The 17,336-nt window shown below is 34.2% G+C and overlaps 3 protein-coding genes across 7 annotated transcripts; 1 reads left to right on the forward strand and 2 right to left on the reverse strand.

Annotated features, from left to right (window-relative positions):
* Positions 1–163: 163 nt before the first annotated feature.
* On the reverse strand, positions 164–3,763 carry FIG4 (polyphosphoinositide phosphatase FIG4). The gene is made up of 3 exons (XM_075296169.1): positions 3,613–3,763; positions 1,910–3,539; positions 164–1,133 (listed from the first exon to the last, which is right to left on the reverse strand). Exons 1-3 carry the CDS (start codon positions 3,691–3,693, stop codon positions 238–240), a joined length of 2,607 nt encoding a protein of 868 aa, XP_075152284.1. The 5' UTR covers positions 3,694–3,763; the 3' UTR covers positions 164–237.
* A 1,978-nt stretch (positions 3,764–5,741) lies between these two features.
* On the forward strand, positions 5,742–15,066 carry frtz (WD repeat-containing and planar cell polarity effector protein fritz). 5 transcript variants are annotated; one of them, XM_075296175.1, is made up of 7 exons: positions 5,742–7,088; positions 10,609–10,909; positions 10,966–11,290; positions 11,351–11,976; positions 12,035–13,118; positions 14,276–14,483; positions 14,556–14,695. In XM_075296175.1, the coding sequence occupies exons 1-6, from the start codon at positions 6,668–6,670 to the stop codon at positions 14,462–14,464; spliced, it is 2,946 nt and encodes a 981-aa protein (XP_075152290.1). In that variant the 5' UTR covers positions 5,742–6,667; the 3' UTR covers positions 14,465–14,483; positions 14,556–14,695. The 5 variants fall into 5 exon arrangements, with proteins under 5 accessions (XP_075152290.1, XP_075152288.1, XP_075152285.1 ...); XM_075296173.1 differs by having other exon boundaries at positions 14,553–14,689; XM_075296170.1 differs by having other exon boundaries at positions 5,744–7,088; positions 14,276–14,453; positions 14,553–15,066.
* mRpL48 (mitochondrial ribosomal protein L48) lies at positions 14,982–17,126 on the reverse strand. Its single transcript, XM_075296176.1, has 4 exons — positions 17,053–17,126; positions 16,873–16,986; positions 16,679–16,812; positions 14,982–15,358 (listed from the first exon to the last, which is right to left on the reverse strand). The coding sequence occupies exons 1-4, from the start codon at positions 17,062–17,064 to the stop codon at positions 15,067–15,069; spliced, it is 552 nt and encodes a 183-aa protein (XP_075152291.1). The 5' UTR covers positions 17,065–17,126; the 3' UTR covers positions 14,982–15,066.
* Between the last annotated feature and the right edge of the window lie 210 nt (positions 17,127–17,336).

The raw sequence follows: 17,336 nt of genomic DNA on the forward strand, positions 1-17,336 counted from the left end.
ATCGATTGGGGTAAATCGTTTATAAATAACAATAATAGAACAGGCCCCAATGACGAGATGCACTAATATTTTTTATATGAATGAACTATTTCTAAATAAATAAAAAGTCGATTTTTTGATTCTGCTTGCAATCATAAATGAAATAAAAGTAGGTCTCAGTCAATTGTTTGGATAATAATTGTATATGATGAACAAATGTAGATATATTTATTTTCCATAAAAGTAATACTATAATATTTAAAGCATTGCAACATAACGATAGATTTTATTGAATTCATCTATTTTCGGTACAGCAGTAAAATTCCGTGGGATTTTACAATATTCTGCATAAATGCGTTGACTTTCCTCACTCACTGTCGGTGGTTTTACTGATAGATATGAATCAGTCCCATAATCACTGAGAGGTTTTAAATTAATTCCAGCCATGTTTCTTGACAATTGAGTCGAATTTAAAGTTTGCGAGGCAGACGACTGTTGCAAAGTGCCACCAACGTTTGACGTTAATTTCGATATTTGCACATAGCGCTTATATATATCCATACTCTCCTTGGATGGATTACTAAGTTTGCAACCATAAACTTCCATCATAGGTGGCAAAAGCGATTCCAATGTTATTGAAGCCTCATTTTCCTTGGGCTGCCTTTGGGTTTGTTCCTTTAGCGAGAGACTAGCACTAAACTCTTCATCGGTGGACGTATCATCAGCCTCAGAGGAAGAACTTGAATCATTACTAGTCGTAGAACTCGTTGAACTCTGTCCGGTAAGAGAAGGATTTTTTGGTTTTTTACGTTCTTGAATTTGTTTTTGGAATGGCGAGCAGTTTGTGCGAAATGTTGATAGTAGATGTCTTAGAGCCACTTGACTGATCTCAAATGAAATATGTTCATTTAATTCTGTCCATTTGAAAGACTGATAATAATTAGAATAACCATCAATCATTTCCAGATCTCTAGTATGAACACGAAATAGTTCTTTAACAATGCGATTCAAATCAGAACATGAATACGGAAGACACTTGCGAATTTTCATTCGCACCCAATCAGTAATTAGGCGAGTCTCATGGCGTGGTGATAATGGTTTGTAGGCATTGTGCATATAATAATCACTTTGTAATTCCCAAATTGGTTGGTTTTCTGGAATCGTAAAAAGGAAACAAATTAAATAAAATCTTTGTATTTTGTATTTTAATATCATTAACATTCAATAACCAATAAATATATGTTAATACAAATATTTTACTTATAGTTAAATAGTAGTGGATAAATTAATAAATGTAGAAGAGGAAAATTAGTGGTGATATGCAGTCATGGTAGGGAAGACGACATCGAGGGTTTTTACTTTTTGCAAAACCCGGAAATCTAGATTTTTCTTTATTTTAATCGACCAAGTCAACTAATTTACTAGAAACATAGAGATAACTGGACTGAATGAAAGTGAGTCCGAACGTAATAAATTCAACTTGCTCTAAACCAAAGACAATAAACTTAAGGAAGATAGAAAATTGGCTTGCGTCATACCAAATGTAGCATTTACCATGTTAGTTCCATACATGTTTGTATTTTTTTTTTATTTGTTTTTCGTTTTTATTTTTTAAATGAAAAACTTAATTTTCTTAATGAAACAATGTTAAATTTTAGGCAACAACGAACAAATTACATTTTTCCCGTTTACGGAAATTTATTTCGTGCACTTAATTTCTTTTTATATGCATTTTAATGCTATGTCAATACTTGTCGTATACGCGTTTGGTTCGAGTATGAAACTAACACGGTAAAGGGTTTGATCTCCTCAGTAGCCAATTTCCTATCTTTCTAGAGTTTATTGTCTTTGCTCTAAACCACCAATAAAAAATTATTTCCTCTGAACTCCTAAAAGATATATTGTATTTTATAAGCATTTCAACACTTACGTTTGGAATGACTTTTACTCGGTATATAATATCCCAGGAACAAATTAATACTGTGTTGTTTTTCCGTATCGTTAAATGTGTTGCTGTAATAACGACTTAATGTTTGCATAATATCATTGCCTTGCGAGGCCCATGCCGCTGTTTTGCGATAGGTTTTTATTCGGTGAACCAACTGGGAACCACCATATTGTAGAGCAAGTGTATCACCATGTTCCTCGTATAGATTTTCCAACATAGTAACACAAACAGAATCGAATTCCAAATTTGGTGACTTTATAAAACCCAAACGTTCCAACTGATGACCCAATGCACATTTTCCTATAGCAAATTGGGCCGTATTCGTTCGATCCAAACAATCAACACAGTTTGTACGCACAATACCAGTTTGAAAGGTCAATGGTAATCCTCGAGCCTTGAAGAACATGCCATTTTGTTGCACAACGAACTCTGCTATATCCGCCAACATTTCCATAACATTCCCGCCACCTCTACTTTTACGAGCCATATCAAATGGAATATATTTCATACGATGCTGAGGGGGTAGAAATTGATTCAAATAGCGTATGGAGTTGACCAATTCTTTGGCAATAATATTTTCATGTTGGCGTTTTTCGCGTTTCTTCACTAAGTTCAGCATTATAAGCGGTGACCCATAATAGAATAGTAAGCGCTCAAAATGTCGAGCAGGAGTTTGGGCATAGGGATCAGACAAATCTAACTGAATTGGTGGTTTGGGGACCATCTTACTAATATCCTGCGACCAATGCGATGGAACAGATCCTCTCATCTGAGTAAACGAACACATATTGTGACCATCGCTTACAATTTGTTCAGTCTCCACTTCGTTGGCAACATCTCCACGAAAGTTGGCTCCACGTTTTAGAAACCTTGTGCCGGCATATCTAGTGCTTCTTCTAGCTATCAAACAGACATCCACTCTGCGGCCAAATACACTGATACAAGACTGGCTGATATATCCATGTGTGACTTCCAACAACCAATCCCTCAGCATAATACCTTTCATAGGCTCTAGCAAAAAAGCATTCCACACGAAACGCTTACGTGAACAACTTCTATAGGCATAATCCACCCTCTCATTGGCGTTTTCCACATTATTTGTTAAAGAATCCCAATCTGGCAATGGTTCATCAACTTCTATATCTACGTTAGGTCCGACGTAACGTGGTGCAGAGTAGTTGTATTGCAATGTTCGTGTTAAATCATATGAATAGGAAAAGTAAAAATTGCTCCGCAAATCAATGTTTTGGAACATTTTCTTATAGCGCTCCTCATACGGATGTGGAGTCTTCAAAGCAATGGTTGGTTCATTGACCTTCACCATTACTGTGTCTTTAATAGTGTAAATCAAATGCATGCCTAAATGAGCACATGACTTCCGTTTGGTTACCAATATCAAGTAATAGCCTTCAAGAAATCGTACAAATCCCAAGACACCATAAGCAGAAGTTACTTTGGGCTGTCCTCCTAAGGAGCCCACGAATCTCCGGATTTCCAATGCGTTATACTCATTAGGACTTTCATCTATGGATAAGCGATCATGTTTAGTCCTATCGATTGTTAATAGACGGAATCGAGTCTCCCTATTGTTGCTGCCCACCAAATAAAGTCGCTAAAAGGCGAAGAAAATAATGTCATCATGATTCCAATTCATTTTCCTTCCCATTTATTCCAATTTAACTTACTGTACGTGTCTCATACAAAACCACTTTTTGGATAGCACTAATCAAAGGATTAAATATAATATTTGGATTGTTATTATTCATTTTGTGTTCTTACTATTCCTCATATATCCAAATCACATAAAATAATCATACATCAAAATTAAATTGTCACAATAGAAAACAGCTGACAATGACTGCATTTAGTGCTCTCTCAAATCGATTACTCATTTATCGATTTCCGAAAGTCGGGAAGAAACAGCAAATATTGGAATTGTTGTTATATTCGGTAGTTCGAATTGTCCATAGTCTTTGAAAATATTTACAGAATCATAAATGGCGAAATTCTTCTTGAACATCGGGTATGAAAAATGTTCCGGGACATCGTTATCCTTATCAAAGTGAAGGAAATCCAAATACCACGCCAGTGAACTAATATTTTGTAATTCTTGTAGTTAGATTAGCCCAGTTTGAGTTTATAAGCGAAACGTTTGCTAAAACAGCAAAATGTCTGCAGAAAAAGGGAAAGCAGACACTGTTTTCTGAAATAGCAAACATATTCTGTATATTTTAAGCTTGATTGACATCCGTCAGTTGAAACGCAAACATTTTTCTCTTGTGAAATAGCAAACATATATAGCTAAATTAACATAATAAAATTATTCTTTTGTAAATAAGCAAAATGTGCGACTATCGAAGACCTCTCAGTGCCGCCCGATTCAATATTTAGCGCAATGACAAGGGACCACCTTTTTATGGCCGAGTCAGAACGGCATTTCACATTTCAGTGAAACTATTTAGGGAAGTTTTGAGACTCTCAGTAATGTCACCAGCAAAACTGAGAGTGTACACTCATAGAAAAATGTCTGCTAAAAACAGCAGTCAATATCTGCTGTTAGATTTTTGTACTTCAGGGCCTAATGAACAACAATTTATAAAATTTTTAGGTTATGAATTTTTCCCCAAATCATATTTAAGAACCAAAAGTAGTTTTTGGTATATTTTTGCACTGTAATATACTTACAAGCTCCTAAATACGTTCAGCAAACATTTTGTTTGCTGTTATGCCTCAATTCGATAAATATCCAGATTTTTGGTCAAATACTATAGATATTCATAAAATATTGTTTTAATTATGTTAGGATAGCTCCTAAGTTGACATTTATATTTGTTTTAGCCAAAATAAAACATGTTTTAGTGTAATCGAGCTTAAAAAATAGCAGGAAATGTTTGCTATTTCAGCAAACAATGACTGCTGCCCCTTTTTCAGCAGACATTCTGCTGTTTTAGCAGACTTTTCTGCTGTCCCTACTAACAAATTTCTTTGGGTGTATAATCCACCGCCGTAAAATTTTTGGTGTTCAGTCGAAGCAGGGTTTGAACCCACGAAGCTTTGTATGCAAGGCGGGCATGTTAAACATTGCACCACGGTGGCTCAGGGCATTTGTTATTTGAGGTCCTAAGTGTACCATTCGACTGTTTTGGGCTTACTGCAACATTAATTCAGATTGACCGGAGTGAATTTATAATTTTATTCGGATCAGTAGTAGTAGATTGTTGATATTTAGCAAAAAAAGTGCTAAAATAGCACTTTTTTGTCTGCTGAAAAACGGCAGTCAGTATTTGCTATTAAAAGAGGTATTTTTTCTACGAATGTATGCAATTGCCCGAAATTAAATTTCCTCTACTTGATTTCAGACGATACTTTTATATATTTCTTTCTTCGAACAAATTCAGTATTAATAGAAAAATACATGTGCCAAATTTTCTACATCATGTAATAGGGTTCACATAAAACGAAAGACTTAAGAGATGAACTAGATGAGAGTTTCTAAAGACTTAAGGAACGAACTCAATTCAAATTTTCTGTTCGCTACATTTGGCAAAGATAGACGCATTTTTCCACATACCAACAGTTGTTGTAAGCGTTATGTTTTCCCCTCCAAATAATTTTCGTACACCATTCGCGAGCATAAATTGTGATATCTTGGACAAATTTTTTTGTCATGGCCTTGGACGCAAATGTTTTGCAAATGCGTTTTAATATGTATAGAAAAATCCCAAATTCATTATTATATCCCCCAACTAAATACCCAAATCCACAATATTCTATACCCAAAAAATACCATGCTTGGGGAAAATCTTCTAATCTGGCAACCGTAAGCCACAGTCACCAATCATTATTATTTTGTGTGTTTTCATTAAAGTAGACGATATTAAGATACGTACATATGTATCCAGATATTAATCAATAATTTTTCTAGTTTTTACTTGATGAAACGGTCGTCGAGATATTTATCATTCGAATAATAATTTGTCTATTTGTTGACACATTCAAATATGCAATGGGAAGAAGGCAACCAATAATTTAATTTGTTAACTCTCTTCATATCTCTCAAATCCATTAAAGAAGATCAATTTGTTAAATATAACATGACGAATAACTGTGCTTAATGTAAAACAAACAAAATTAAATGAGTTTTTACGCAAACCTACTAAAATTATGTAAAGTGTTTAATAGTTATGGTTGCACTGCGAAATTAAAGGCAATAGATATGATGATGGGATGATGAATGAAATGGAGCAATAACAAGCACAAGAAAGCAACGACAACAACATCAAAACTGAAAATTCCAATGCGCATAATCACCAGCGCCCGGACAATTTGTAAAGTTATTACCTCGGACGAATTAAAGTGTTTTTTTTTGTCGGGAGAAAGGTTCGTTTCTTTTCGTTGTAACCCAATCCATCAACGTCCCATTGGATCTGGTGATGCTCACATTGGAAAACAAGCTTCGTTCGAAGATGGTGCTATAGTGTGAAATAAAATATAGAGTGTGCAAAACAATCGTAGTGCATAGTGGGGAATGTGGGGATAACAATTACTATGAAAATCTAATATGAAGAAGTACCGTTGTGTTGGCCGTTTATTGCATAAATTACAAGAAATTATCATTTCCAAAAGAAAACCAAGAAGAGAAAACTTCCAAACAAATCAGTGGCAGTGGGTGTAAGCTATGAGGCAAATCTATGGTCAATTTGTTATGTTGGTAAAAGTTAAGGATACATTTAAATAAACATGCTTACCTTGCTTAGCGAATGTCACTTTTGGACTACGCGCGAGGATATACGAATCAAACATACAGATTTTGGTTGCTTACGCTATACACGCAATCGTGAAATTCAACAGCAACTAGCCGCCAATGATGTATACGCGGAATCTAAACGGGACTATATAGAGCACCGCGGATATAGATCTGTTCTAAAGAATTCTCGTAAAGGAGTTGGTCGTTTAAAAGATAATTTGAAACGTTTAGAAGAGCTGTTGCGTGCACAACACAAAGTGGTCCATATACACTGGCCGGAGGATTCTCATGTTCTACTCCTGTTTGCGAATGGTATTATAGCTCATATATGTGTGGACGCTTTTACGGGCGACATATCGCGAATGGTGTACGAAAAGTATTTGGAGGGGAAAACTACAGATACAATAACTGATGGTAAGTGGAAAACATTTTCTATTCATATGACAAGAATATCAATGCATCACAATTTGGATGGGTATTGAAACATAATTGCAAACAAAATCGATAAGACAATAGATATATGTATTTGCCAAAACTGAATAAAAGTAATGCGTAAACCTGAAATTATGTTTTGATTTGATTTTACCTATAACGACAAAATTAGCATATAATTAAAGATTATTTGATTATTGCATCTATCATTACCATATGAAGAAAACTGAAAATCGAATTGAGTTCGTTTCTTAAGTCTTTGGAAGCTCTTATCTAGTTTATTTCTTAAATCTTTCGTTTTATGTGAACCCTATTACATGCTGTAGAAAATTTGTCTTATGTGCCATCCTAATAAGACTGAATTTGTACGAAAATAAGAAATATATAAAAATAACGTCAGAAAACAGGTACAGGAAATTCAATTTCGGGCAATAGCCTGCTATTGACAGCAAATATTCACTAATTTTTTTTTAATATATAGCCCACACGGAGATTTACATTTTAGTTAAAATATTATTTAATTAAACTAACCATGGTTTTCGTATACACTAAAACTCAATAAAAATTTAACCAGCAGAAATATTTGTACTGGACCCCAAGTTATGAGGTCTTCGTTAGTTGCATATATTGCTGGTCTACAAAAGCCTTTTCACGTAAAAAGTGACAGAGGTTTTGCCAGGACAAATCATGTCAGCTATGTATTTCAAATAATGCAAATAATGACTGCTTTCCTTGTTGTTTAAGCAAACATTTTTGCTTTTATAAATAACCATTTTTGTTTTTTTGCTGTACATTACACTACTATGGATTGTATTTGTTAACTATCTATCTCAGACACCTGGAAAAGGAATATTTGTAAATAGATATATATTATATTAAATTTATCTGTAAACAAAATATACACTTGGAACATCACATTACTTTTCAACCTCTAAAAACTACACTCACAGCAGTCGATGTTTGCTGTTATTTGTTGTACTTTATTATCTAGCGGACAACAATTCGTATTTTTTTTAGATTTTAAAAGGCATATGTCACTTTACAGTAACGCAAGAACATAATCTATTTTTTTGGTAATTGGTTTGAATTTTTACCCCTGGGTATTCATTGCATCGAGCTATCTCTCTCTACAATTTCTATCGGTACGTAATAAATTGTTTTTTTATTTGTCGCATAAGAACCTAAAGATGTGCCTGTTATTTTAATAACTCTCCCAGCAAAAACTAGGTAACCACATCTCATTACAATTGACATTACCAGGAGCAAAGCTGTCATTACACGTTGCATTACATTGCGGTGAGTTATAATGACTAACTTGTAATAACAAAAATAAATACTTCTCGGTAATTTTCGAACGGTAATTCTCAAATTTTTAGGCAGTTGGCTGTTAATAACTTAATAAAATAGAATAAATGATGGTACCATTAGGTATAATTATTCACATAATTGAGCATTTACTTTAAAAATCAAAAAGAATATGTAATGTAACGGTAATTCTGAAGATTTTTCCGTTAAGAAATTTTTATCACAAATATTTCATAATAATTGTGTTTTAAATGAATGACATCATCATATTATGTTTTAAATAAATGCTTTCACTATTATGTAATACCTCATTCACATTACACTTCCAAAATGCACTTAAGCTAGATTTCAAATGTCATTTGCCATATGAAAAAAGGACTTAAAATCCATTTTTGGTAGATTTCGAACCTAATTTGAATTGGCTACTGGATATATTATAACGTAATTCACGAATCCAACTCCCTTAAACAACATACATTTATTTCTATTTTAAGTGTGAAATTAATTTGCGTGTAATCTTATTTAGATGATTTATAAGATTTTTTGTTTATTTGTACAATATTCGTTTCTATTCAAGTAGTGCTCCTATTACAGCATTACTCGCCATATTTTGATCCATTGTAATCGGTGATAGAAATCAATATTTTAGAGATTTCATTGCCTGAGACAATAAGTGGCTATTTTGCAAGCTTTGGTGTATCTACGAATAAGTGCTTACATATTAGGTGATTATATGCTTTAAAAGCACTACTTATTTCATGACCGAAAGTATGCCTAGGGAGAAGTACTTTCCTCCTAGGACATGCGTATGTTAATGTAATCCGGATCGATGCCAATTAATAAGTGGTTATTAATTTTTAAATAGGCTTACCCAGCAAAAACTAGGTAACCACATCTCATTACAATTGACATTACCAGGAGTAAACCTGTCATTACACGTTGCATTACATTGCGGCGAGTTATAATGACTAACTTGTAATGACAAAAATAAATACTTCTCGGTAATTTTCGAATTGTTATTCTCAAATTTTTAGACAGTTGTAGTTAATATAATTATTCACATAATCAAGCACTTACATAAAAAATCAAAAAGAATATGTAATGTAACGGTAATTCTGAAGATTTTTCCGTTAAGAATTTTTTATCACAAATATTTCATAATAATTGTGTTTAATGACATTATCATATTATGTTTTTAATAAATGCTTTCTTATACCTCATTGACATTACACTTCCAAAATGCGCTTAAACTAAATTTCAAATGCCATTTGCCTTATAAAAAAGAGACTTAAAGTCCACTTTTAGTAGATTTCGAACCTTATGTGAATTGGCTATTGGATATATTATAACGTAATTCACGAATCCAACTCCCTTAAACAACCTACATTTATTTCTATTGTGAAATTAATTTGAGTGTAATCTTATTTAGATTTTTTGTTTATTTATACAATATTCTATTTCTATTCAAGTAGTTCTCCTATTACAGCACTACTCGCCATATTTTGATCCATTGTAATCGGCGATAGAAATCAATATTTTCGAGATTTGGTTGCCTGAGACAATAAGTGACTACTTTGCTTTAAAAGCACTACTTATTTTATGGCCGAAAGTATGCCTGGGGAGAAGTACTTTCCTCCTAGGACATGCGTATGTAAATGTAATCCGAAGCGATGCCAATTAATAAGTGGTTATTAATTTTTAAATAGGCTTACCTACAAGATTACCGGGTAATGAGAGTTTTTGCTGGGTACCTACAAGATTACCGGATAATAAGAGTTTTTGCTGGGCTGAGAAATAAAATTATATAAAAATCTGTGGTCACAACCCTTAACAGCCTAACTCGAGTTAGGACACAATTGAGTTATTAGCACCATCGCATTCAGCGTATCTAAATTTATTTGCTCTAAATTTTTCATGTTTGTATCTCTTCTAGGAATCTGTAGCAAAGTTTTCCAAAAAACAACTTCTCCTGATTGTCAGTGAAGATTCAAAACTTTAAACTCCTGTACTGAAAATATTGAAAAACAGACTTAGGTTGTTATGGGTTGTGACCACAGAAATATTGGTACATATATACAATTATATAAACAAAAAAAAAAAACAAAAAAGGTTTTCTTCACCCAGCCTTTGTAACTTCATTGACATAATTTATGATACATAGTTTTCAATTTCACATTTTCGTTTCGTTCCCTTTTAGCATTTTTTACGAAATCACACATTGTTTTGACCTACAACACCAATCAGGTGACAGTTGTCCATCTGCAAAAGCCAAACTCAAGAACCCAAGGACCAGAAAAGATATCTAACATGGAACCAAAAATATTTCATGCTATTATACCAGGAACAGCAGAAAGAAGGCTGCCACGACGTATAACAATAAAGAGTTCTTGTGATATGTTTGTTATATGGACAAAATCCTCACAGAATGAAGTGTTCCCTTGGAGACCGACTATTCGAGATCAGGACCGTGCCAATATTCATGTATTTAAATTAAATGGGTAAGCTAAATTGAAATAGTATATTTCCTCTAAATAAACATTGGTATTTTTTAAAGCAACCAGTTGGATTTCTTTGCCTACTGTTGGTCGGAAAATGATCCATTGTTCGTGGATTTTTTACGATCAGCAGAAAATCAAATTTTAATTCTGGAGCAAAAAATATCCCGAAAAGGTGAAATATCAGCTGAAGTTTGTTCATACGAAATTGTTGTGGGCAAAATGCAACGAACCCATTTATCTTCTATATCTGTGGGCACACAAATTACATGTTATGCATTTAGCCCAGATCAGGAGAAACTGTTTTTGGGAAGTGCAGACCGCAGTATATTCCTTCACGATTTAGTATTACAGTCCACCAAATGTGTAACCCAAATTGATATTGTATGTATTGATTGCGCACTCCATGTGATATACCAAATCTCAATAATGTGTCTATTTTAGATACCTATTCAATGTTCCTGGCATAGCGATTCGAGTCTTATTGTGATTGCTAACACAAGGTCGCAATTTCAATGTTACGATCTAGCTTTGACACCTGTCGGCAATCAGTTACAAAGTGAAGATGTAACACCTTCTAATCTTTTGGACTTGTCACATTACTTTGCCACTCAGCCCACGCTATTGCAAATATCGTTTAGTCGTAAACCCGAACTACATCATTACTCTAATCCATATGCGGCGAATGATTGTTTTCTGCTACTGCTGTACGATCAGGGTCCCATAGGTTGTTTACGGTTTTTTGCAGGAGCTGGAATGCGTGGGGATATTCATAATTCCGGTTTGACAGCAGACGTTATTTTAGATAAATATTTGGCATTAAATCAATTGGAAAAAGCCGTTCAATTATTGAATGCTTTAAATTGGGAAACTTATGGAGCCATCTGCTTGATATCCTTACACAAAATTGCCAATTACGTATTTTACCGGACTGATCACAAAAAACTACGTATTGAACTCATGGCAAAAGCTCTAAGGACTTTTTCCGATTCCCTTACGGAGGAAACAAAGGATCAATTTAGTGATCAGGTTTTCGATTTAAAGAGAAGATTTTTCTTCTTTCTTCTAAGGTAATATTGTGACGACACATGTAGACATTCTTCTTAACTAAATGATTTAATTTTTTAGGCATAATTTATTTGCCGAAGCATTTGAAGTGGCTCAAGATATCGAAGATTATGACTTATTCATGGATCTCTTTAACACAACCAAATGTGATCCAAATCTTGCGGATTTTTCATCAGCTTGTTTTAGTCAGGCAGCCGCCATAATCCACGAAGAGGATATTACAATAAACCCGAGCAATGATTTCTGCTCTGAGTCTGTATGCTCCCAAACTACAAGTTCGGATATTACAACAGGTCGTAGTAAACTGCAACTACAACAACAGCAACATCAGAGATTTCTCAAACATTACGTGCCACCTTTACCTTCATTTAAGTCCAAAGTTTTGAATGCTGAAATGATTAAAATCGGCAGTCCTAATCGTGAAGAGCTCACGGAAAAAGCGTCTACGAAGCCAAGGGTGAAAAGCAGAGCCCCTCCTCCACCCATACCAGCAAAAAAACAAACAAAACTAAATCCCGCGTCCTTATCCATTACAAACTCTGCAAATTTAAATAGCAATTTAGCCAATTTAACGTTGAAAAGTGCAAGAAGTTCCATACAAAATCAAGATTCCAATGGACCACAATGGTCAGATTTAAATGTCTCCCTAAAGAATCCTCCATTGAAATCGGCCTTTGCCCCACACTACATCCATACGCCTTTGGCAGTAACAAATAACAATCTTGCCAATTCGAACGTGACATCATCTGCAACGGCATCCCTTAATGCAGACAGCACAAACAGTACAGCAATTATTCCCACTTTTCATCAACCCAGAAATTTTGGACTATCTCAACCTGGATCTACTGCCGTGTATCAGCCGAGGTTTTTTCAGCATCCTATGGTTTCAGGTACTATTCCCTCAAGCGGGACAACTTCTCTGGCTGCACACAGCATTTCGAATGAAGAATATCAAAAAGTGCTCTTGAGCAAGAAACCCACAGCCTCTATACTGTCAAATGGATCAACGACACAGAATAGCGGAAGTAATTCATCTGTATTTGGCGTCCAAAATGGTGGTAATACAAAAGAAGGAGGAAAACATGCAAATGGCGAAAAAAATAAAGTGAAATTTTCAGATACAGTCCAGGTAGCTGTTGTACCGGTAAGTTAGGAGGCTTTGCAAAATGGAAGTTTTAGGTTTAAGCTCTTGAGTTTCTAGTTTTATAGGATTCTGATATCTGAACTTTGTATTGTATATTTAGCGTATAACAACCTGGTGATTTCCAGCAGTTTGTCAAAATCCACATAATAATTCAATTAATAGAACTATTGGCCTGAAAATATGCATTAATAGGAATACGATCATCAATTTCATCATTTATGTTCGCCAGACATACAAAATTAAAAAAAAAAAAACAATTGGAATGGCTTCGGTGAGCAACACCATTCTTAAATGTTCATGTTGGCGAGAAACATCACTGACGTCAAAAACGCCACATATATGCTGATCCTCTGATGAGGGAACTGAGTCTAGAGATTAGTAGATAGAGCTCGACCGAAGCATCGGCTACGGCATTCGGCCAAAAATCGATAATCGGCCGATTATAAACATATCCGTTTTTGTCATTATAATATTACACTATTGAATTTTGAATACTATAAAGTCTGTTTGTTCTAAAAGAACATTATAAGACATGTACTGAATTACCTTTTATTCTTGTTTTTATGCCTTTGTTGAAAAAAATGCTAATATGAACTAAAACACACAAAATTTCTTCAGTTACAAATTTGAGGAAAATAATCGACTTCGGCCGATTATTGATTTTTTTGCCGAACATGGGCTTCGGCCAAAAAAAACCCGCTTCGGTCGAGCTTTATTAGCAGGATAACTTGTACTTTCAAGGTTAGTTCGACGAAGCTGATGGCGCTCCCCCGAGTTTCTGATTGGAAATTCATATTTACCTACATTAATGATGTCTCGAAAATACATTTGACACATATAAACATGAGAAAGTGGGGGAGTTCACTGAAACGACACTTAGTTTAAAACGGTCCCAACGATTTTCGATATTTTTGGAAAATCAAGTCAAACATAACAGACTTACGTTAGATGCTGAAATCGATTTTAACGACAACAGTGGTATATAGTTTTGAATCAGAAAGAAAATGTGATCTAGACATTTTTATGCTGGCATATCAAAAAGTCGCACAATCTCAAGTCGCTTAGTATTGAGAAACGGTACGAATGTCCTAGTAATGTAATCCTAATAATTCCATTTTAAACCATTTCTATTTTACAAATTTACTAATATTTTAAAGGCTGTGGTTTCTTTTCAGGAAATTCCACGCAGAGATAAGACACTTATAACAAAACGCAATGGATATTCCCGGCCACCGCCACGCAATTTTACAAATCCAAAAAAGGAATTACAAGATAGTTTACCTTTATGCCACCCGCACGACGATTATCTAAAAGACTTCAATCCATTACAAGCAGGTCAGCCTTGATATATGTCTTACGAATTCAGTAAGAACTATTGATATAGATTAGAGAAAGTTAGTTTGAAATTTAAAATTATCTATTGTAAATTTTTAGCAGATCCCTATAGATTGCCAATAGCATTAAATACTTCAATGGATGAATTCAACCATCGTCATCAGTTTCAACACCAACACATAGCAACACCCGTAAACACTACCACTACTAACCAAACTAATAGTAATACAACAACAGTAACACAGAACCCAACTCCCATTAAAGTAGTACACTTTGGTATAGTATAACACATTAATGTCCATTCTACATATCGGCAATGAATGTCTTCCAACTAAAATCTACACAAACTTTCCTAGTTCTCCCAAACTTAAAGCTTTATATTTAAACAAGCAATAAATTATATAAAGATATACTTATTACATAAATTACTATTAACACCTAACTAGAAATATATGATAATTTTGTTATTATTTTTTGAATATTAAGTGCGATATTTTAGTTGATGTAACTATGTTTAAATTATAGATATTTGTAGTTTCTTTTTTATTTTTTATTGGTGTTTATAAATTTTATTTCTATAATGAAATATATCCTTTATTTATGAAACAAACAATTATTTCTTCTTTCCACTTTGCATTTTCTCCAATTCGGCTTTAAGCTCAAGTAAATCTTTGTCGGGTACATAACGTCTTTCTTCACACTCGTCCGTGTGTTCTTGTACCGCGAGTTCTACACCCTCGGGTAATGCTGATTGTGCAATACGTAAAAACATGGGATACAGGGGAGCATCGACATCTTGTAATTGTAAATTGCGCTCATAGATCTTTAAATGATATTCAGAATCAACAACCGCCGAGTTAGGTTTTAATCTTTGCACTGTCATATTTTGGGCAGGAAGGGCATAGCTGAAAAAAATTAATAATTATGTGAGATTTTATCAGTTTCGAACTTGTAGGCTCTATGAAATATAAATTAGAATAAAATTAAATTGAAATTGAATGCAAAAAAACCAGCACTCTTAACCCATAAAATGAAAATCCATAAATTGTTCTTTGTTTTGCTCCGCATGCAAAGTATTTTCCAGATCTGGGCCCTGCTACTTTTTTCCTGTTCCCTAATTTCTAAAAAGATTGTTTGCTGGGAAGAAATTTATCCGAAACTGAGATCGATTTTAAAGCAAAATCGTACATCAAAAAAGTATGTTTGCTGGTAAGAATTTTTCGTCGAATAAATCGTTATCACCAAAATTGAGATCAATTGTAAATCGCAAGATTTGATTCTATGTCATATTTTTCCCAGATTTTATTTATTTATTATAATATTTACAATTATAATAAATTATGAATATAAATAGGATAAATAGGTGCTAACGGAGCCACCGTGGTGCAATGATTAGCATGCCCGCCTTGCATACACAAGGTCGTGGGTTCGATTCCTGCTTCGACCGAACACCAAAAAGTTTTTCAGCGGTGGGTTATCCCACCTCAGTAATGCTGGTGACACAATGGACTGAATAGTCTAAGTGAGCCTGATACATGGGGCTGCCACCTAACCTAACCTAACGGCATAGGTTTTCCACTTTATTTGTGTTAAAGTTCGACAAATTGAAATAAAATGGTAGATATTACATATACTTCACTTTAGTTTAAAAAAAAATCAGCAGTAAAATTCCTAACTGCCATATGAATATATGGGCAGGTTGACGGACATGTGCATTGTACGTTTTAAAACGGCATTAACTAATGTATCACTGACGGAGCTTCGTGAAAAAGGGGATTAGAAGGTTAAATTGTCAGAAATTATTGCACATAGGAGGTGAAGAAGAAATTTTCCGAAAATTATTGTTGAGGTGGTACAGTAGAAAATTGTGCGGTTTATACGCACAAAATATGGGTTTGTTACACCCACCAACTGTGGGATGACCTATTCGTAAAACCATATAATTGGCCATAAATACCCGTAACCAGGACCATCTACACACAATTTATCGAAGGATATTAGACAGTAAAAATACGATATTTGAGATATAATGATATCAAGTTTCTGAAACACCTTATTTTTGGTCTCTTGGTATTTATTAAACATTAATTTTCGCATAAAAACATTTACAATCGTTAGAACCCAAATTCTCTTTCTAGAATGCATCCTACTCTAGTTTTTCCAATTACATTGCTTATCTAATAAAAAAAGATGACTACCATCAATATTTCAATTCCAAAACTTACCAATCAGTCACCTCTATGTCCAAATACTCCGCGACACTGTGTAAATATCGCTGATAGCTTTCTAAAACCGGATAATCATAGCCCTTTATTTGGACGTTTAAACTATCGTATTGAGGATACTTGGGTTTTAAGGACTACGGATAAGAATTTCAGTAAAATATATAAGTACAGGAATAGTGATCTATACAACTTACATCTAAATAATCCGGCTCATAGACATCGCTGGCTCGTTGGCACACAGATGCCGTTAAATTTCTAATCACAACGGGATTGGATTGTTTAATAAACTGTATTACAAAGGGATTCAACTGAAATTTTATAGAAAAGTACAAAAATAAGGAGTTTTGTTCAAAGTTTTATTCCAAGTACAATACCTTTCGCAACATTTTTAGGGGTTATGTCACAAAACAGCTGTTGTTTATTTTCCTACATATTTGACATGACTTCGATTACGACTGGAGGAGAAGGCATTTTCGATTTTTTCGTGTGAACACATTTCGCACATAGATGGCACTCATAGACAGACTATAAGTTATTCCGGACGAAATGTCGGTGTTTGTAAAGAATCGTATATGGCGTTCTCACCAAGCATGTTTTGGGCTTGGAAATGTTTTCCCTTCATAAGCATTTCAAAACGAGTTGTTTTCCCCATACAAAA

The sequence above is a fragment of the Haematobia irritans genome, chromosome 2 (assembly GCF_050003625.1).
Source record: "Haematobia irritans isolate KBUSLIRL chromosome 2, ASM5000362v1, whole genome shotgun sequence".
NCBI lineage: Eukaryota > Metazoa > Arthropoda > Insecta > Diptera > Muscidae > Haematobia > Haematobia irritans.

What these genes read in the sequence shown, in the direction of transcription:
- FIG4 (XM_075296169.1), bottom strand. Translation starts at nt 3,693, where the DNA reads ATGAATAATAACAATCCAAATATTATATTTAATCCTTTGATTAGTGCT. An exon ending in TTTTGTATGAGACACGTACA is followed by an intron (nt 3,540 to 3,612) that starts GTAAGTTAAATT and finishes TTCGCCTTTTAG; the next exon opens with CGACTTTATTTGGTGGGCAG. An exon ending in GAGTAAAAGTCATTCCAAAC is followed by an intron (nt 1,134 to 1,909) that starts GTAAGTGTTGAA and finishes TTACGATTCCAG; the next exon opens with AAAACCAACCAATTTGGGAA.
- frtz (XM_075296170.1), top strand. Translation starts at nt 6,668, where the DNA reads ATGCTTACCTTGCTTAGCGAATGTCACTTTTGGACTACGCGCGAGGAT. An exon ending in GTGTAACCCAAATTGATATT is followed by an intron (nt 11,291 to 11,350) that starts GTATGTATTGAT and finishes TGTCTATTTTAG; the next exon opens with ATACCTATTCAATGTTCCTG. An exon ending in TCCAGGTAGCTGTTGTACCG is followed by an intron (nt 13,119 to 14,275) that starts GTAAGTTAGGAG and finishes AATATTTTAAAG; the next exon opens with GCTGTGGTTTCTTTTCAGGA.
- mRpL48 (XM_075296176.1), bottom strand. An exon ending in ATGAGCCGGATTATTTAGAT is followed by an intron (nt 16,813 to 16,872) that starts GTAAGTTGTATA and finishes TCTTATCCGTAG; the next exon opens with TCCTTAAAACCCAAGTATCC. An exon ending in GACATAGAGGTGACTGATTG is followed by an intron (nt 15,359 to 16,678) that starts GTAAGTTTTGGA and finishes AATTTTTTTCAG; the next exon opens with CTATGCCCTTCCTGCCCAAA.